Source organism: Capsicum annuum, chromosome 2, assembly GCF_002878395.1.
Source record: "Capsicum annuum cultivar UCD-10X-F1 chromosome 2, UCD10Xv1.1, whole genome shotgun sequence".
Lineage (NCBI taxonomy): Eukaryota > Viridiplantae > Streptophyta > Magnoliopsida > Solanales > Solanaceae > Capsicum > Capsicum annuum.
Genome location: NC_061112.1, coordinates 101585898 through 101605953, shown reverse-complemented (window position 1 = coordinate 101605953; position 20056 = coordinate 101585898). Strand labels below are relative to the sequence as shown.

Here is a 20056-nt window from a genome sequence, read left to right as displayed (position 1 = left end):
AAAAGTACCCCCTCCCCTTTTCCTTCTTCTTCGACTGCCCCCTCCAATCTTTCCTTCTTCTTCAACCTCCGTTCCCCCATCCTCTTCTAGCGTCCCTCCCTCTCTTCTCCCCCGCAACCCCTCCCCAGCAATTCCATTCGCCCAATCTCCCCCTCCTTTCTTGTTAACACAAAAATATCTCTATTTTTTTCAACCACAAAAATGATGTTTGATGATTTTTTTTTTTAATTTAGTGTATTTGTGGTTGTTCTTTGATGGTGTTAATGTAGGAAAATAAAAAAAAATTGAAGAAGAGTGTTAATGAAGAATTGATTTGAGGTTGTTAATGGAGGAATTTGAGTGTTGTGGATGTTTTGGAGAATAAAGAATAAAAGGTGTTTAATAGAGAATTTTATTTTTAGTTTAGTGTTTTTGGTTGTTTTTTATGGTGTTAGATGGAGGAAAATGAAAAAAATTGAAGAAGAGTGTTGGTGGAGAATGGATTTGAGGTTGTTAATGGAGGAATTTGAGTGTTGTTGATGTTTTGGAGAAGATAAAATAAAAGGTGTGTTTTAAAAATTTTTTATTATATTTTAAATATAATATTAGTGTTTTTTTTTCTTTTTACAAGTATATGAGTTTTTTTCCTTTAAATAAATATTTAAAAGAAATTAAATAGACCCAAAAATGAGCTTTAACGCGCTCAACGATGCTTGTTTACACGCTGGTAGTTAAGGGGGATTTTAATTCACTTTAAAGATATTAAAGGATAAATAAACAGAAATTAAGTTTAAGTGTTAAAGTGAGTTGGGAGAACAAGTTCTGGGAAAAAGATGCCTTTTCTCTTTTTTTTGTCCATTGAATTTTTCTAGTAAAATTTTAACGGGCACATTATTTATCAATTAGATATTCAAGGCAAATGTTATAAATATATCATATATAATAAAAATCTATTTTATCATATATAGTGAATACTTATTTTACCATATATTATTTTACACCAAAATTATTATAACTTATTTCTCACAACCAAACATTCTATAAAAACTTTTTATGTTAGAGACGTACCAGGTAAAAACCGTTCGAAATCCACCGAGGAAAGGAGGAGAAAGTGTGCAACTACCACAACGAAAAAGTAGAGCAACGGTTTTCCAACGTGCTACTCAAGATTATACTTTTCAAGTTGAGGTATGAATTTTTTTTGGTCTATAAAGTTTGTATTTCTTCATATTAGATTTCATCGCAGTCATTTTCGATTGATTGGGTTAACTAGGGTTTTCGGTTTTGATAACCGTGGTGTTCGGGCTAGCTTGGTACACTTTGGCTAATTTTATGGGATATTTGCCACATCCCATCACCAATAAGTACAAGATAACTCTGTAAACCAAGACTATGTTAGATGGGAAGAAAGAAATTGCTAATGTTTTTGTCTCTGGGATTTGAATATGAGATCTCATGATTACGAAAGAAATTGCTAATGTTTTTGTCTCTGGGATTTGAATATGAGATCTCATGATTACCAACCACTTTATTGACCACTAAGTCACGTCCTTGGGTGCTTAACCCTTGGTATTTGTTATTTAATCACAATTTTGAAGTGTGAATCCCAGACAACAAGAGTTGTTTTCAATATAAACAACACCAACCATGATCACCCAAGATAGAGACTGATCTAGGATGTGATGTTTTTGGATTTCTACGACAATCTCAAGTTAATATTATATTAATAGTTTGCAGTAAAATACTTGTAGATATTCAGTAGATTTCTTGATATATTAAGATGAACGGTAACTTGGCTTCTAGAAGGATGTGACTTAGTGGTCACTTGAAGTGGTGGTTTTGTAACCATGAGGTTTTAGGTTTAATTTCTATCGGAGGTAAAAGTTTTAGGCGATCTTTCCCATTTGTCCAAACCTTGGATAGAGTTATAAGGTGATTGTGCTGGTGGGAAGGTAGCAGATGGCTCTGAGTTCTTAGCGAGGGCACCAGGTTGGGATGATCGGGTTGTTGAGGACGATCATGAAAGTAGCAGGTACCTCGAGATGTTTTTAGTGAGGACAATTAGATTGGGGCGGTCAGGCTGGTTGAGGGTGCCATTCTTGTATCTTTTGGATAAAGAGTTAGTCGAGGTGTGCGCCAGTTGACACGAACATCCGATTAAAAAAACACCAATTATGAAATGTCCAAAATTCTTATTTGTTTGTGCTCAATGTGACCAGATTTTAAGTTCTTCTATATCTCAGTGGCATCCGGATAGCTAGCTACATTTACACACAAGTATGAGTAAATTATAGTTTTTAGGAAGGGATATCCTAATTTGCCTTTAAGCATTCCTTTTCTCATTAATCAATGTAATTTCTCATGTGTCCACATATATTGTTGCTCCACCTTCATTCCAGCTATGCACTTGTAGTATAATAGCACCCTACCTTAATAACTTCTTAGTCACTCGAGCTTGACAATTTCAAGCAAAATCGTTGCGTTAGGCAAAATCCGTTATCAACATTTTTTTTATAACCGTTGTGCACCTTGATCAATTTCATGAGATACTTGTCACCTCTACCAACAACAAGTATCAAGTAACTCTATCTACCCAGATTAGGCTAGATGGGAAGAACTCACCTAGTGTTTTTGTCTCTATATTTGAACTTGAGACCTTATAGTTCACAACCCATTTCATAGGCCACACCTTTGGGTGTTCCATTGTTGATGTTGTTCCTTAAGCAATATATATGATGTTTGGACATTTACATGTACATGTATATGCATAGACATTGAGATATTATTTTCAATATTGTTTAATTTAGTCACGGAGGCATCGAGTATGATGATTTACAGAGGTATGACAGTAGTTACTTTGGGGGGGGGTCAGTACGACGTTTGTGGGGGATGTGATACTGTAAGGTTTTACATTTGTTGTTTGCGGAATGACACGGTATTTGCGATATTGATAGGAGATACATGGAGCAACCGCTTACATTATTTTAGGTATTGTCAAACCTTAAGATCAATCTCATAAAATGTGAGATCATTCTGTTGAAGAGATGAAGGACATTAAAATCTGAACTTTGGCATTTTACGACGTTGACAACCCGATAGGATTTAGTTAGAAATACAAGGAAAGATTTACATGGTTTCAGTGGTGTAAAACCTTAAGATCAAGCTCAAAAGTTGTGCATTTATTCTAGTTGGATCGGTAGAGATATTGGATCTCTTGCATGGGTATTGAATTGTAAGGTCAGAGCACTTCCAACTACTTATCTTAGCTTGTCATTTGGTGCTTTAGATAAGGATCATGTTTTACGAAATTCGATATGGTAAAGGGTCAAGAAAGGCTCGCATGGTGACAAAAAAGATACTTGACCAAAGAAAGAAAGTAGTAAGAGCATATTATGGAGCATTCCCACATATTTTATGCCCCTGGTCATGCTCACTCTAGTGTTATAGGGAAGTTGGAAAGACTTCGAAGAAATTTTTTATAGGATTCATTAGACATGATAAGGAAGTTTCACGTCGCGCAATAAGAGATTGTTGCAGCTCTTAAGTGCTAGGGTGGGTTTGGAGTGAGAAGAACATGAATCCTGGGTATTGAAAGGTGGTGGTGGACTAATGATGCCCATGTGTCGTCCGAGTGCGAGTTATGGTGGAACATTTGGAGCTCTGGAAATTAGTGGAGGGTATGTTTCTGGGCGTCTTAACTGGCGTGAAATGAATAGTTTGAGAAGTACATATTTCAAGTATTTATAGGATGTTTTGCCAGAACGAGATGACAATCCAACGAGTTCGGAGATTACAAACATGGATAACTTCTATGGACTTGAATTTTAGGAGGAATTTCCAAGATTTGGGGTGGGAGAACTTCTTAGAATGGTTGTTCTTGCCAAGTTTTTTTGGATTGGAAATACAACTTACCCTTTAAAAGAGAACGTATGGAGGTGGAGGGCAGGAGAGTAATGGTTTGTTCTTCGTTAAGTCATACTATAAGAAACTTTTGTGTATGATGGAAGTTGCTTTTCGATATTGGTTGATTTGGATCATACAGGTACAAAAGGAGGTGTTTGTTTTACTTGTTAGCAATGAGGTTTGATCTTACTGGTCGAGAATCTTTGCAAGAAAAGGTTATTCTTGTTAGTTGGTGCTTTATGTGCAAGGCCTCAGGTGAGGATGTTGGCAATGTAGTTTGATTTGGACCCTGACGACACCTAGAAAGGTGTATATTTCCTCTTGGCTAGCAATGGGAAGGGTGATTAGAATGAGGAGAGGAAGGTTAATTACTTATGTTGGTGCTTTATGTGAAGGACTTGAGTGAAGATGTTGACTATCTCCTCCTAATTTTTCGAATAACTTTGAGGTTGTGGTGGGAATCCTAAGATGATTTGGAACACTTGAATTTAAGCGGGTTGTTTTGCTAGAATTAGGGTGAAAAAAGGTAGCCTTGTAAGTTGTCTCTACTTGCATTTATGTGGATTATTTGGACTTTGGAGAGAGTAATATGAGAACTTTTTTGAGGTATAAGCACTGCTTCTGTATAATTGCGGAATAACTTAATCTCCCTTATTTGTTTTTGGTGCACCATGGGGTTCCTCTGTGTAATAGAAGATTTAGTGTTTTTCATAGAAACCCATATCTTTTTATAGGTTTTCCACCCCTTGGTATACTTCTTGTATACAAAGTTTTTTGCCAGACATGAATAAAATATATTGTCTTATCTAAAAAAATAATAAAAACACGCTCAAACTCAAGATGGTGAAGTAGCTCAACTTTGCTACTTCTTCTTCACTTTGTCTCTCTTCCCTTACTTAAAGTTGAATGTGCCATCTTGAATTTTTCTTTGGCTTTGTTGCCATGAGTGAAAACTAATTAGGTGATGGTTCTACCGTGAACCATTGAAAGGAAAAAGATGAGAGTTTTTCCCTTTGAAATAGTGGCCAATATTTTAATTCTCAAGTGGGTGGGTGGGGGGGGGGGGTATTTGAACTTCGATACCATAGATAAAAAAGAAATATAGACCAAAAACAACACTTGAGCCTCAACTCCAAGCTAGTGGAGTCGTCTATATCAGTCTTCACTATTTATGTTGCTCCATTTAAACTTTATCTCAGTCAATTTTTTCAGAAAAACAATGTAGGTTCTCTAACACTAGAAGTTGCATAAATTTTTATTGAAGTATAAATTCCTGCCAAGACAGATACTTACTAATTATTGAATCTTATACTAAATGCACCAGCTTGACTAAAACGTGGTTTCATTCCTGTTTGGATCTCTTTTCCCATAATGCTGTGCTTCTTTGCTAAGTGTGTACGATTCCAAAAAATTTAGGTCTTTTGATACAACTTGCTTACATATTATTTCGAGTCCATGTTGTCACCTTTAAACACCTTCAATTATCATATTTTTCTTACCTTTGGATTGGTGCATCTATATAGATAACGTTAAACCACACCATCTCAAGTTACCCCTCTCATTTTGTCCCATGTGCCCGCTACTTGCACCCAGTGGCAGATCTAGGATTTTACATAAATGGGTTCAGCCAGAAATACATATGGGTACATTTTAAGATCAACCCTTTATAATTTTAACAAAGCTGGAAACTTTTTTTTAAGAAAAAAAGGAATGACAAATTATTTACTTGTATTTTTAACTACTAAAATTATTTAAATGTATAATACTTCAAAATAAAAATCAATCTAACCAATGTAAATTTTTATCAACGGTATGAAATATAACAAAATTTGAATTTTTTTTCCTGTCTAGAAGTGTTCCTAAAGAGTTTATTTGCTAATAAAAGATTATAAAAAAGAGTTGCACAATTAAAGAATTAACACATATATTATAGAAATAGAGTTCATATACTATTACTTTAGAGTTCATATTTTCAACATAATACAAAGTAAACTTCAAATTATAAGAAATTTATACAAGTCTTTTTGCATGTTTTAGAATTTTACAGAGGAGAAACTAAAATTCACTTTGGAGTGGTTTTAGAACCAGTGAATTAATAATTTTGTTAAGCAAAGAAAAAAAAGAATTAAAAGCAAAGTTGGGGTCGACAAAACCACTATTTTAGTGTCTTCAGTACACGTGGCAACTAGCAATAATAGCACAAGCAGAATTAAAAATCAAATGGGAAGCAGCCAAAGGGGATGTGAACTCAGTACATAACTGAGCGACAATGAACCCTCTGACAACCTGAGCAGAGACCAGAGATATGTCTAAGTGGATTCAAATTATCTTTTTATTAACGTTTCACTGTCTCAAAAACTGATTTACTCCTATATATACAATGTAATTTTTGACGACAGGTAGGTACTCCTCGTTCGCCCCTGCTTGCACCTTTTATTGAATTGGATCACTTTTGTTTAGTTTAGTTTTATATGACCGATGAAGAACCTTGGCGTAACTGGTAAAGTTATTGTCGCGTGACTAGGAGTTACAGGTTCGAGTTGTGGAAACAACTTCTTGCAGATCTAATGCAGGGTACAATAAATCCTTGTGGTCCGGCTCTTCCTCGGACCCCAGAAAAAGTGAGAGCTTAGCGCACTTGTTACCCTTTTTTAATTTTTTTAATATGACTGCATATCTATTTAAGAATTGTACTTCTGCATTCTCATCTTGTAAATATCATTCCCATATAATTTTTTAGTCTTGCAAATGTTTTATATTCGATTCCTAAGGAAAGGTAAAAGGAGAAGGCTTTTCTAAAACAATGAGATGTAAAAGCATTTGATACCCAAATGTTGTGCATGAAAAGTCATTTTCTTAGAAGATTGATCGGAAATTCTTCAAGGAAGGAGTCAATACCTGAACTTTGATACATGAAGAAAAATGATGAAGCTTTTTTATCATAACATTAATGGAAAGTGTAACTCAACATCTTGACTCTTATCCTGTGAAGAAAGAATTTCTAACATGTTTTTCTTGAAAAATTATTGAGAAAATGACAAAATAGTGGTTCCATAAGATGGTGCTATTGGTTAGTCGAACACACATGATATCATTGGGAATGCCACTGAAAATAAGAGTGGTTTCATTAGAATGATTATCCAAAAGGCACAAGACTAATAAAAAGAGGAAAAGCTTAGGCAGGGCAAATGACATACAGATGCTTGTTAGAAGAGCAGAAGCTACTTGAATCTCGGCTAAAATCATAAAAGCTCTAATTCAATGAGAAGATAGTGGAGAATTGGGTGTTATTCCTAAATCTTCGTGGTATTAATTGGTGATGCCTCAGAAAGTGAAAGGTTTGTTGGTAGGAGGGCAAGAACAGGTGATACCAAAAGAGATAAAGCAAATAGGAAAACTATTCCGTTGTGCATCTTATGGACAATTTGGCTAGAGAGGAACAAAGCTTGCTTTGAAGGGCAGAGAGCGCACATCTCTAGAATTAAGGATAGATGTTTACAAAATTTGTATATTTTGGAGTAAAGGCAGCTTAATAGAGTGCTTAAACCAGTATATGGATTTAGTGGATATGTTAGGAAGAAGAGTATAGGAAGCTGTGTTTTGTTTTATGGTGTTTCTGTTTCTTTTCTTGCACCATCTTGGTACCTTAAAATAAAATGTCTACCTTATCCCAAAAAATAGATAGTGGCAAAATAGGGAGAAACTTTTTTAATTGTTAACAATGTGCTAGAGGGTATGAAAGTTTTTATTTATGTACAATGTGCTAGATAGTTAGTTGTCGCTCTACCTTTGAGGTAGAGGTTAGGTTTGTGTATACCCTACCCTCTCTTGATTACACTGTGTATGTTGTTGTTGTGCTAAGTCTCTCTCTCTTCCATATGTGTGGGGTGCGTTTTTTGGTGGCGGTGGGGTGGGGGGTGGGGGTGTGCTTCCATTTTTCCTTAGTCAATATTAAGTCTTTCTTTTATTTTTATAAACTCTATACCTAATTAAACAATCACATAAATTAGAATTAAGAAGTAGTAAAAATTCTAATCGTACTTTTAATTTACATGTATAAAAAGACAAACCGCTTTAAAAGTTAAAATAAAAATTGTAACATATAAGGAAGTAGTGGTACAAAATTATAACCCGAAAGAGTCTGTCCAAAACATTTATCCAAAAGGCAGTAGAGATGATGGCTAAAGGAATTGTCATTATATTTTTAATATGTTTAAGTATTTATTACACGCTTCATCTTAAAATACTTGCCATGTTTTACTTTTCAAGATAAAGGGTCAATTTAATTGATTTTTAAAACTAAATTGAATTCAATTTTACTTAATATTTTAAAATTAAAAATCTAGATATTCAAAAATTATAGAAGGGGAACTTTGGAGTAACTGGTATAAGTAGTTGTCCATGTGACCAGGAGGTCACGGGTTCAAGCCTTGGATACAACCTCTGACAGAAATGCAAGGTAAGACTATGTACAATAGACCCTTGTGGCCAGGCACTTTCCTGGATCCTGCGTATAACGAGAGCTTTAGTGCACCGGACTAACTTTTTTTTTTTTGTAAAACTTATAAAAAAATAAAAATATATGTTCAAGCACAAACTTAATAGTTAACTTTTTAAACATCCCAACTCATTTTTATTGTGTCAGTTGAACAACATATCATCTCAAATTGGCCATGTCCTGTACTTTTTAGTACCAAGACATGACCACAGGTCAAAGACCCGACCACAAGGATCTATTGTACGCAACCTTACTCTACATTTGTGCCACATGCAGTCTCTAAAGCTTGAACCCGTGACCTCCTAGTCACATGCCAACAACTTTACCAGTTACTCCAAGTCTCCCCTTTTAAAAGATCTTACTGTATTAATCCTTTTAAATAAGTGTGGATCGTTAGGGTGAGGAAGGTCATTCGTGTAATTTATCTTTTCAAAAATACATTATAATAATCTCCAGTTGTTACCTTATTTCAGTTTCCTTGTGGTTCAAGATCCACGTGCTGGGTCTTTATGCGTAACACTTGCTATTACGGAAGTTTCTAGAAAAAGCAATTGCTTTTCATTTTTCTTCCATATTTGGAAGAGCAAAACTTTGCTTCCTAGTTCCTACCAAGAAGAAAAGGTAGAGCTTTCTTCTTTGCTTTCTTTCCTTTTTTTTCTTTTGAGAAAATATAGAGGTTTGACTCATTTCTTGTGTTTTTGTTTTTCTTTATGAATTTTGTTGGGGTTTTCCCTAAATTTGAAGTGTCACCTTCACTTTCGAGTTAATTTGCATTTGCTACTCTGTTGGATCCGGAAAGGTTTCCTTGTCGTGGAGAAGAAGGTACAATTTTTTGTAAACAACGTCAGGTCAATGAATATAGAAATCATGAATCTAGTGAAGGAACCATCATCAACAATAACATACCCAATGTATTCTCATAAAAGGAACCATGAATTGATATATTGAACCCTATTTACCATTACGTTTTAAACTTGGAGCTAAAAACAATTATTGAACCCTCTTTTACCACACACTAGAATCTTCCCTATTGTCAAGGGGATTTAATAGTTTCAATATAACCCCCAAAAATGTAGAAACAATCATTTTTGCCCTATTTGCATAGTGTAATTACTCGACTAAGAGGCAATTGCCTAAACCTTGTTGTGCCCCTATATGAATCTAGACACATAACTTTACTAATTCTTTTGTGTTTCGATTTCGAGCACTCTGAGGCCTCATTTTTTTGCACTTAATGGAGGTTTGGATATAATGGGTCTGAACTTAGGCCATTAACTGTATTTGTTTTTAGTAAGATCTAAGCACTTATTCGGTCTAAATAGGTCTTAATCATGAGATCTGGAACAAAGTTTTAATATCATTAAGAGACATTTTGTGTTTAATTTTCACTACCACTTTATGTATTCACAGTCACTCTACCATCATAACTACCACCACCATAATCGTTGTTAACCACCAGCCATCCGCCACCGCTAAGTCACCAAGCGAAATTCGTTTGAAATTTGGGAAAACTGCAGGCAAAATGGGTTTAGAATGGTTAACTGGGTTGTTCAGTTTCATTTTCAGGACGACTAGAATGCCAACTAGAATGCCAGGAGAATAGAGGAACAGTACAATGATCCTACCCTACAAGAACAAGGGCAATTTTGCAATAACTATAGAGGTATCAAACTACTAAGCCAGATTATGTAAGTTTGGGATATGGTAATCAAGAATTGAATGAGGGGGAATGTGTCTATACTTGCGCACCTATTTAGGTTTCATGCCTGGATGATTGACAGTGGAAGTTATTCACCTCCCGAGGAGATTGTTGGAGTAGTATGTGGTGAGGAAAAGAGACTTAGGCCTCATTTGTTTTCATTAATACTAAGACGTCTGAATCTGAATACACATCTGAATATTAAGACGTACATAAGATCCGAATGTCTGAATTTGAATGTATATCTGAATATCATGATAATGTTGTCTCTAGATCTTAACACTGAACGATTAAGACTCTTTGCTCTCAATATCTGAATGTGCATACGAAATTATATGCTAATCAATGAAAAATTAAGAAAATCTCTTTTTCTTAAAAAATCTTTTTTGATAGAAAATAATATTTTGAATATTTTTATAGTTTTTTTGATAGAAAATAATATTTGAATATTTTATTTGATAAAAAATTGAACGATAAAAAACACAAATAAAAGTTATGTATCAATTCAAAAAACTATTATAACAAGGTAACATGAAAATTCTTATCTTCTGTTCACTCATGTTTTCTTGATGTTTTTCTATAAAGAGAACATTGTTTCCTTTTCAGCAAAGAAGTGCTGTAGAACGCTTTGAATCGTAATTTGATAGGTCACAGAATTGTTACCTAAGACTGTTTTTAGTAATATCCAGATGAAAAAATTAGAGAAAACAGAGATTAAATGCTTCTATTTCACGAAGGATGGAAAAGGGGAACATTGAGTTCGAGGTGGTCGAAGGTTTCATGGGTTCAGTTACTGTGTGTGGCATCGAGCATCGTTGATTATTTAAATAATTAACTTATATTCTGTTAATTTTGCGACCACGAGAGTTCTTGATAGACATCACTCCACCCAAAGGCCAAAATTATTGTGTGCTTGTAAAGATTATAAAAACTTACCAGTTCAAAGTTGAAAAAGTAAAGTGAGAGGCGTGACAACCTTGCCGAGAAGAGAAGCAGGGAGACATAAAAGATCTTGTAAAATAAGCATATTATTTTAAAGAATCTAAATGGTGTAAAGACTTTATTATTAGTTTGATTCATTCACATCCATTCAGACCCATTAAGAAGCTTTATAAGGAAACAAAACAAACACACTTGTTGGGGTGAATCTGAATGATTAATATTCAGACCTCTATTAAGTGCAAACAAATAAGACCTTCGATATGATGTTCATTGACCTTAAAAAAGGCATATGATAAAAGTCTCGATGGAGGTTTTATAGAGATGCTTGGAGTTTAGAGATATTCGATATACATGTGGGCTGTGGCATACGTTAGAGAGCTTAAAGGCATGTATGATGGAGCCAAGATATGAATGGGGATAGTGGGAGGAAACTTAAAACACTTTCTTGTCAAGATAAGGTTTCACCAGTATCAACCCTTAATTCCTATTTTATTTGCCTTGGTTATGGATATATCGACACAACATATTTAAGAGAATGTACCGTGGTTTATGTTATCCATTGATGACATAGTATTTTTATCGATGAGACACGCGACATAGTTAACGATAGATTGGAGATATGGAGAGGCTTCAGATCGAGCAGGACTAAAACAAAGTACATAGAGTGCTAGTTTAGCGGGGCATTAAGGATTAATACACAAGCATCTCCAAGAGAGGAAGCTTCGAACCTTGGGTCTATAATTTAAGGAAATGAGGAGATTGACAAGGACGTCGCGCAACGTATTGGAGTGGGTAATGAAATGGAGGCTGACATCCATTGTCCTATGTGATAAGTGTCACCAAGACATAAAAGTAAGTTCTATGGAGTGGTTGTTAGACCTACTATGTTGTACACAGTGGAATTAATCAAGAATTCACACTCTCAGAAGATGAAGGTATCGGATATGATGATGCTTAGTTGAATGTACGGGCATATTAAAAGAGACAAGATCAGAAACAAAAATATACGGTGCAAGGTAGGAGTAGTTGTCAATCTGCCATGGTGGGCGAGACTGAGATGGTTCAGACATGTGTTGAGGAGGAGCATAGATGCACTGTGAGGAGGATGAGAGGGTGGTGGTGATCGGTTTCAGGAGAGGTAGAGGTAGACCGTAAAATAATTGGGTGAAGGTGATTCGACTATGTAGATTATCAAGATCATAACCCTAGATAGGAAGGCATGGAGGTCGAGGATCAGGGTAGATGGTAGACATTTAGTAGATAGTAGTGTTTCCTTGATGTAGTTGTAGAGTAGGGTCCTAGGTTGAAGCTTCTGTTTGTTCACTTACTAGTATTATTACTAGTATGCTTAGCATTATCTTGTGCTTGAATTGTATTACTTCTTTTGTTTCTTTTACTCCCGTTATCCTTATATTTGTACTGTCGATACTTTCCGTTTTTTTTGTATTTTCATCTTAACATTTTAATCTCGCTTTTCTTTCAAACCTTTTTGAAAATGATTTTCTTGAGCGAAGGGGAGAAACAACCTCTCCACCAGCAAAGGTAGGGGGGATAAGGTCTTTGTACACCCCACCTTTCCTAGACCCCACTTGTGGGAATTTACTGGGTATGTTGTTGTAATAATCCTTTTGTCTTTCAATAGATGCTACACAATTCCATCTCTTGTTTATATTTGTGTTATCTACTCTATTTTCCTGATGGTGAAGAGCTCTGTCTGTGTTGCTCTGGCAACTTATCAGTCAACCTGTTTTTGTTTTTGCTTTGCAGCAATTTTTTGGTGAGCGCTACCTCCACCAATCTAATAGTAATTCAGTGCAGAAGTTGGCACTGAAGCTATTACCTTAAATGGACTGTGTTGCTTCATCTGAATGCAACAGAGAAGGACCAGATTACTTTGGGCTTTTTGCATCTGAGGTGGCAGAGTTAATTACTCAGGATGAAGATTTTCTGCCAATTTCAGATCAGATATTTGAGAAATCTGGGAAAGTAAACGGCGCTGTTGAACAAAAGAATAGTAGTATGAATAGCTATATCACCAATGAGTTTAAATATATTGGCGGTTGTGCTTCCTTATTTTCCGATTGTTTTGGATCTCATGTTTCTAATTTTGGAAAGGAAAGATTGAAGTTGTTGCTTCGACAAAGTATTGTTGCCCTTTCAGGGGAAGTTGACGAGGTACACAGTACCCACTTTTCCCTTTACCTACATTGCACATGAAACAAAGTTCTCCCTATGCTTGTCTATTTTTAGAATGGGGTATTACGTTTTAAGTTTATGATTTATGAGTCCTTTATTTTGGGCATGTCTATGTGGTAACTGGTAAGAAGTTGGTCTCAGCCTGTGCCATTATAGTTGTGGGCAGTGGCCATTGCTTGTATGTGAGTTTTGTGATCATTTCTAAGCAAAGGATATATAGCGAATGATTTAAAGCCAGCTGACTTTCTCAACAATTATTTGGATTTTATTAATATAATTTTCACACCTGAAATTTAAATGTAGATTCTGGATCCTGTATTTTCCGTATGTCAGTTGCGGTCATGCCTAAGGTACAAAGAAAATTTATTAGATCAAGAGAACCATCCTAAGAAGAAGCTCAAAGCATCCCTTCTCTCAGTAAGTTTTCATGTTTTTTTATTTTCAGAATAGCAAGTGTTTTCATGTTTCATTTAGGACATGCTATCTTAAGCTTCTGTTTGATTTTCAAAAGAAATTGAGGCTTAACATTACAGGTTACTTATACAGAATGTACCAGTTTCTTTAATAAAGTTACCCAGAAACGTCCATGTATTAGGAGTCTTTTTATAAAATTTAGGCCATATATTTTGTTGAGATATGCTTCCCAGACTTTGGTTCAGTGGTAAGAAGCAACACCTAATGTGAGTCAGATGCATGTCATGAGTTCGAACTCTTATCACTAAAAGCTTGATATTTAAGTGGAGAAGGGTAAATGAGCCCATTGTCCGCCAAGTTTTGGCGCGTGCACCAAGTTGGTTTTTTGGGATTTCTCGATTTTATATATATATATATTGTTGAGATTTTTTTTTTATCTGTAAGTTTTTTTTTTTTTTTTTTTTTATATAAAAGAGAAGAGCAGAAATGGTGTCAGTTCTCTTTTTGAGAAAATATTTGCAATCAGTAAGCATGAATTTCTTTCCAATTCCATAACCAATTTATCGAGGAGAGAGTAACTTGGAGTGTAACTGTACTTGTTAAGACGGTCAGTGCAGACCTAATACCATTCATTAAGTGAAGGTCCGTAGGCCGCCAGTTCAAGCTCACTGTTAAATATGCCTTCACGGGTCAGACCCAGGGCCCTTATTAAATGGATTAGACAAGGCAAGTCCGGGCTTTTATTTGCGAATTCTTGTCCTTCGATTTTTGCTTGTACATTCTCTTAAATATCTTTTGACTGGCCAATTTTTAAATGATAAGCTAGTATTCGTTTTGCATAATTCAGTCCATATCTATCTATCAATGAGTAACAGGTCAAAACAGTATTATACGGGTAGGGTAAAAGAAGATATTAGAGCCGTACTTGATAAGTTGGTACGATGGAAAAGCATCCCAACCTGGACTTCAGTGGCTATAATGCTAAACAAAAACTTGTGTTAGACTTCATATTTTGGTGTGGTCAGTGATGGGAATTCTTTCCAACCCTCCGAACGGACCTAAGGGTCTTCCTTCATCCAGCTATCTATGAGTGAAATAATTAATTGCCTCTGTCTCACCCCACATTTTGGCTTTGTTTACAGAAATGTGTGTGAGATTTCTTTGACTCCTCCTTTGCAGGATTCAGAAAGAGAGGACTTGAATATCTCACCATCTAGAGGAGATACTTCGAATGATGTTAAAAAACTCGAAAGTAAACAGTTAAAAGAATCCCCTGCAAAGAAGAACCAAAATAAATTGGGTTCAAATGCTGGAGCAACTCCTGAAGACGGGGATGTAAGATTCATCTTTCTCTCTTTCTCTGTGTCTCTGTCTCTGTCTCTTTAGTGCATTTTTCTAGGGCCAAGAAATGCTTCATGACCCGTACTTCCCATTTTCCAGGTCCACAATGATTTGCAGTTTTTGCTACAAACTGATAGCACAAAGGTTGAGAGTGTGATGAAGAAGCATTGTGATGAACTTTTAGCGACGGTAACTTGGCTGGAGCTTGAGTCTCTCTCTATCAGGAGTTTTACTGGTTTTAGTAAATTGCTATGTCTAAATTGTTGTTGGACAATATGCAGCTTGGATACATGGAGAAGAAGCTGGAAGAACTTCTTGATGTTGTTATGTCGAATTGCAGGTATTTCACAAAACATTGGTAGTTTGATTATTTGCTGTTCCCATTTCAGTATATTTTATTAGTTCTTTTTTGCTTGGAATATTTGATACACAGATTTGAAGTTTGTCATTTCAGAATTTGTTTCGTTTTAGTATTGTGATCTTTTGTTTTTGTTTGTTTGGCATACAAGAACGCTAGGAAGCTAAATTTTAACAAGTTGGAAGAGCTTTGCTTCTAAATTTTCTTTGAGACCTATATTTGTTAGAAGATTCAAAACAAGATCAGCATTTGTGTTTATACAATGCTTTTGGTTGGTTACCATGGGAACGCCTGACGTATTAATTGGAATTAAATGTTACTAATATAATTTTGGCAGTTCGTTTTAGCAAAACCATAACGAACGGGGATAACAAACGGGCTTGGTGTGTGGCTCTCATGGTCCTATAGGGTGCTTGCATATTGAGTTGTTGGGATTTTATCCAGTTCGAGGTGTTTATTGTTGGGGCTGCACTTTACCTGGGGTTACCCAGCCCTAATGTAAGTCCAAATAATTGATGAAATATTAAGTATTCCTGCTGACTTTTCAATTTTTAAGAGAAATTTTGAATGTGATGTTACATTTAATTTCAATAGAAACATGTTAAAACCAGTGCTGGAAGATGGTAAATATTATAAAGATGTCATATCAAATTGTTTTAAGAAGAAAAGATGTCATCAAATTCTGAAATGTATAGCATCGTTACATATTTTGGTAGATTGTGCCAGTTCAGAGAAGTGGTCTTCTTCCCCGGAAAGGACTAGTATGAAAAAAAGATTAAACAGTGGAGATTTAGTATGTAACAGTCTGAAGATGCTGTAAAATGTATGGCATCATTACATGTTTTGGAGATTGTGCCAGTTCAGAGAAGTGGTCTTCTTCCCCGGAAAGGACTAGTATGAAAAAAAGATTAAACAGTGGAGATATAGTATGTAACAGTCTGAAGATGCTGTAAAATGTCCCATTGAAGCATATTCTGCTAGCAATTTAACGATTGCTGTGTAGTATCAACAGTTTGAACCAAATCTTGGTTTCACGTATTAAGTTAGATTCTAATCAAAAGGAAACCTAATTGAATTTGAATTTTCCCTTAGTTGACCATTTGTCCAGTTATGAGGATGCAAGGCACAGTACTTGAAAATCACGGGACATGAATTTATGTCTTTCTGCACATAGCTTTTGTATGGTCTTATTCTGTTAAAAATCTCTAATAGCTAGTGTAAAACAAAGGCTACAATACGTTTTTATCCATTTCATACTTCATAGGTTGTATTATCTCTGAAAATATCCAACTCCTATAACACAACCTTAAGATTTAGAAAGAATCTAAAATGTCGGGGATTAAAAAGTATGATAATTTTATACTTTGCCTAAATTCAGTAGTAAGGATCCACGATATTCTTTCTATTCCTGTTTTAATACTCTCTTATATAAAGGTTCTGATATAGATCAGAAGGAACTAGAGCGAGCAACTCCTTTTATTCCCTGTAATTTTGTTGTCAGCTTCTTCTTGTGCCTTTTAATGAAATTTTCCTTAATCAAAAAACGAAAGGAAAGAAGCGAAAGTTTGGGAAGAAGGGTTGTGTTGGTGCTCAATGAATGACAAGCTAGTTGCTTGAACTCTCCAAAAATATTGCCAACCTGTATCGGACCTTTCAAAATTGCACTACTTTTGAAGGATCTGACTCGCACTTGATGACATTCTTGAAGAGTTCGAGCAACATAGCTGACAAGTGTAGAAAGAAGAGTAACAATAACAACAAACCCAATATAGTTCCACAAAGTGGGTTCTGGAAGGGTAGAGTGTATGTGAACCTGACCTCTATCTCAGAGGTATAGCATCCGTTTCTGATGAACCCCTGGCTCAAGATAAAAATAGTTTAGAGAAAGAAGTAACGAAAATAAAAGAAACAACGGACAGTAATAAAACAACAGATAGTAGCAGAACCACATTACAACAAAATAATATTGGTAAACCTACACGAAACAATAGATAATAATAGAAATCGAAGAACAAGAAATAAGAGTGATACACTTGTCGTGTAGAAAGCTGAGTGTGTGTATAAAGGTTACAACTGTGTGAGTGCGAATGTATCTGATTTTGTCGTGTTTGGCCCTGTTAGAATATGTTGCCCAAGTTTGTTATGCCCAATTAGTTGTTGGCTTTGGTGTAAATTCCTTGCACTGCTCAAGCCACGTTAAATTTTTGTCCAGAAAAAGCATGACAGAATTAGAAGCCTGACTCATGCAAAAATCCCTGTAGAAGACAATAGTAGAATATCTGGTAGATGTCTTGGGCCGCTATGGTTCAGTGGTGGAGCATCAATCTTGTAAATCGGAGGCCTTTAGTTTGATCCTGCAGGTCAGGGGCTAATTCCTCCCTTGTTATTGTATAAGGGCCTCGAATAGGGAAGAATGATTATAGAGTATTCATATGACAGATCCTAATTAATTTGGCTTTGATGCAAAGTTAATTGGTTGGTGTTGTCTAGTACATGAGATCTCGATATCTCATGTGGCTTTGTTGCTAGTCATATTTGTCCTGAAATTTTGCCATGGGGAATTTCTTTGCCTTTTGGCAGGTTAATGACCTTACCTGAAAAAAAACATCTTCGACAGCTGATACAGGACCTTCCACCTAAGAATCTTGATCATGTTGTCCAGATTCTCTGCCGTGGTAAGGAAGTAGAGAAACATTCTTGCAGTGAGGTGCATGTTGATTTAGAAAACGAGGTAAATATTTTTTTTATTTTTTTTTGCAATTGTGTGTTTAATTTTTCTCTGTTCCTGGTTTCCTAAGTTCCCAATGGGTTATTGTAGGACAAAGCAACACTCTGGAGATTGTATTTCTACATTGAAACAGTTGAAAATGCTAAGAGGCTTCGCGGGATATAATACTTAATAGTGACAACTGACGAGGCCCTTCATGATAAGGGTGGGCATGGTACGGTGCGATTTTGAAAATTTCAGTCCGGTTTTACCATTGCTGTACCAAATTAATTCAGTATGGTTCAGTATTTTAAAGTTCGGCTTTCGTATTTTGCGATATGGTAAATCAGTAACCGAAGTTTGTTCCACTTTGACTTACATATACTCATATAATAGAGAAATAATAGAGAATTATGACTTCGATTTTTCAAGAACCGTCTCAATTATATCATACGAACATCGTACACAGGTAAGAATATTTAAAGAAAGTACAAGCATGCAATTCCCGTGGTTAATCAATTACATAAAAAAGGCATTTCAATCGAGATGGGTATTCAGTTCCATGTCTAAACTATTAGTTTTGTACTACTATTTTATATATTTGCTATTATTATATATGAATTGTATATATAACTATGTACTTTGGTATGGTATTTGGTATTTCGGTATTCATGGGTATCCTTATGAATACCAAACCGTACCAAATACAAAATTTTTTAAGAACACATCAAATATCATACCAAATACCATAATACCGAAATCGTGGTATCAAAAACTTTGATTTCGATGATGATATTCGGTATCTACCATGCCTTGCCCACCCTACTTCATGAGAATGGGGATCCTGATATTTCTATCATGTATCAGGTATGGCCTTTAATGCTTACAAGCTGCAGAAAGACTTAACCAAACTGTACATGGTGCAAATCTTTTAGTTGAAAGAAATCTCTGGTGGTGATGCCGTCTGATTCAAATATTCTGGAGGCCAATGGTTGGTTGTAGACTTGTAGTGTATAGATAGAACTCAGCCTTGAGTGCAGATTGCTCGTCTTTGACGACAGATGCACGAACATATATTATATGGTTGTGTACGGTGCCAGTCAGTTTTGGGCCTTTGGCTATCTGTTATTTCTAGCAATGTAGACAAACAACAATATGATGATTCAGGTACCAACAATTGTAAATTGCCTCATGGTACGTTATGCACCAGCCACCAGGTGAAACTTTGTCATTAGTTACTGCTTGTCTGGTCGAAGAGATGCAGTTGATGAGAGGTGGGGAAGGGGCGGATATTTTTTTAAAAGATCTCCGTGGGTTGTGGGCGCGTGCGGCTTACTTTTTTGAAAGGCTACTTATTAATCACCTTCCTAAATTGTTACTGAGCGTCCGTGACTTCCTTGAATCTCTTCGCTAAATTTGAATTTCATTATTAGTATAGGGAATTAGTAAATATACGTTGGGTTTTGCCTTATATATGCTTACACAATGGTATAAGTAACAGTATTGTAAAATTACGTGTGGTAATGTTTTTTTTTTGGGGTACAGATTATGTTTTCTTCTTTTGGCCACCTAGTGAGTGACCAGATTGACACTTTTAACTTGGTAAAAGTGTGTCTATCAAGCACTATGCTAATATGGCATATAAATCTTATTTCATGGAAAACGTAGTTTCTCTTTGAATCAATTTATATGGTTTTTTGTTTTACTTTTATGTCTACTAAGATTGTATTAAAAAATCCAATTAAGGTGAATCAAGTTAAAATAGAATTTCGTTATTATTGAAGTTAATATTCGATACAAAATCAATTATCGAATGGGACAAATCGAATTAGGTGCAATTTTGATGTAGTACTTTAAGAAATCAACTTAAAAAGATTTCAAGACGTTTTTAGTTTCAAAATTTAGAAGGAACAAAGGATATAGAAAAAGGAAAAAGGTAACTTACATAAATCCCTCGATCTTTAAGTGATATTATATAAAATTTTGACTATTTTATTAATTACATTTTATCTCGATTTT

At 35.3% G+C, this 20056-nt stretch overlaps 1 protein-coding gene across 1 annotated transcript; it reads left to right on the top strand.

Moving 5' to 3' along the window:
• The first annotated feature begins 986 nt into the window (after window positions 1-986).
• Window positions 987-19271, top strand: LOC107858827. Its single transcript, XM_016703617.2, has 9 exons — window positions 987-1167; window positions 12789-13196; window positions 13521-13634; window positions 14811-14966; window positions 15072-15161; window positions 15254-15312; window positions 17911-18061; window positions 18149-18272; window positions 18905-19271. The coding sequence occupies exons 2-8, from the start codon at window positions 12867-12869 to the stop codon at window positions 18221-18223; spliced, it is 975 nt and encodes a 324-aa protein (XP_016559103.1). The 5' UTR covers window positions 987-1167; window positions 12789-12866; the 3' UTR covers window positions 18224-18272; window positions 18905-19271.
• The last annotated feature ends 785 nt before the right edge of the window (window positions 19272-20056 follow it).

What these genes read in the sequence shown, in the direction of transcription:
- LOC107858827 (XM_016703617.2), top strand. Translation starts at nt 12,867, where the DNA reads ATGGACTGTGTTGCTTCATCTGAATGCAACAGAGAAGGACCAGATTAC. An exon ending in TTTCAGGGGAAGTTGACGAG is followed by an intron (nt 13,197 to 13,520) that starts GTACACAGTACC and finishes ATTTAAATGTAG; the next exon opens with ATTCTGGATCCTGTATTTTC. An exon ending in TCAAAGCATCCCTTCTCTCA is followed by an intron (nt 13,635 to 14,810) that starts GTAAGTTTTCAT and finishes CCTCCTTTGCAG; the next exon opens with GATTCAGAAAGAGAGGACTT.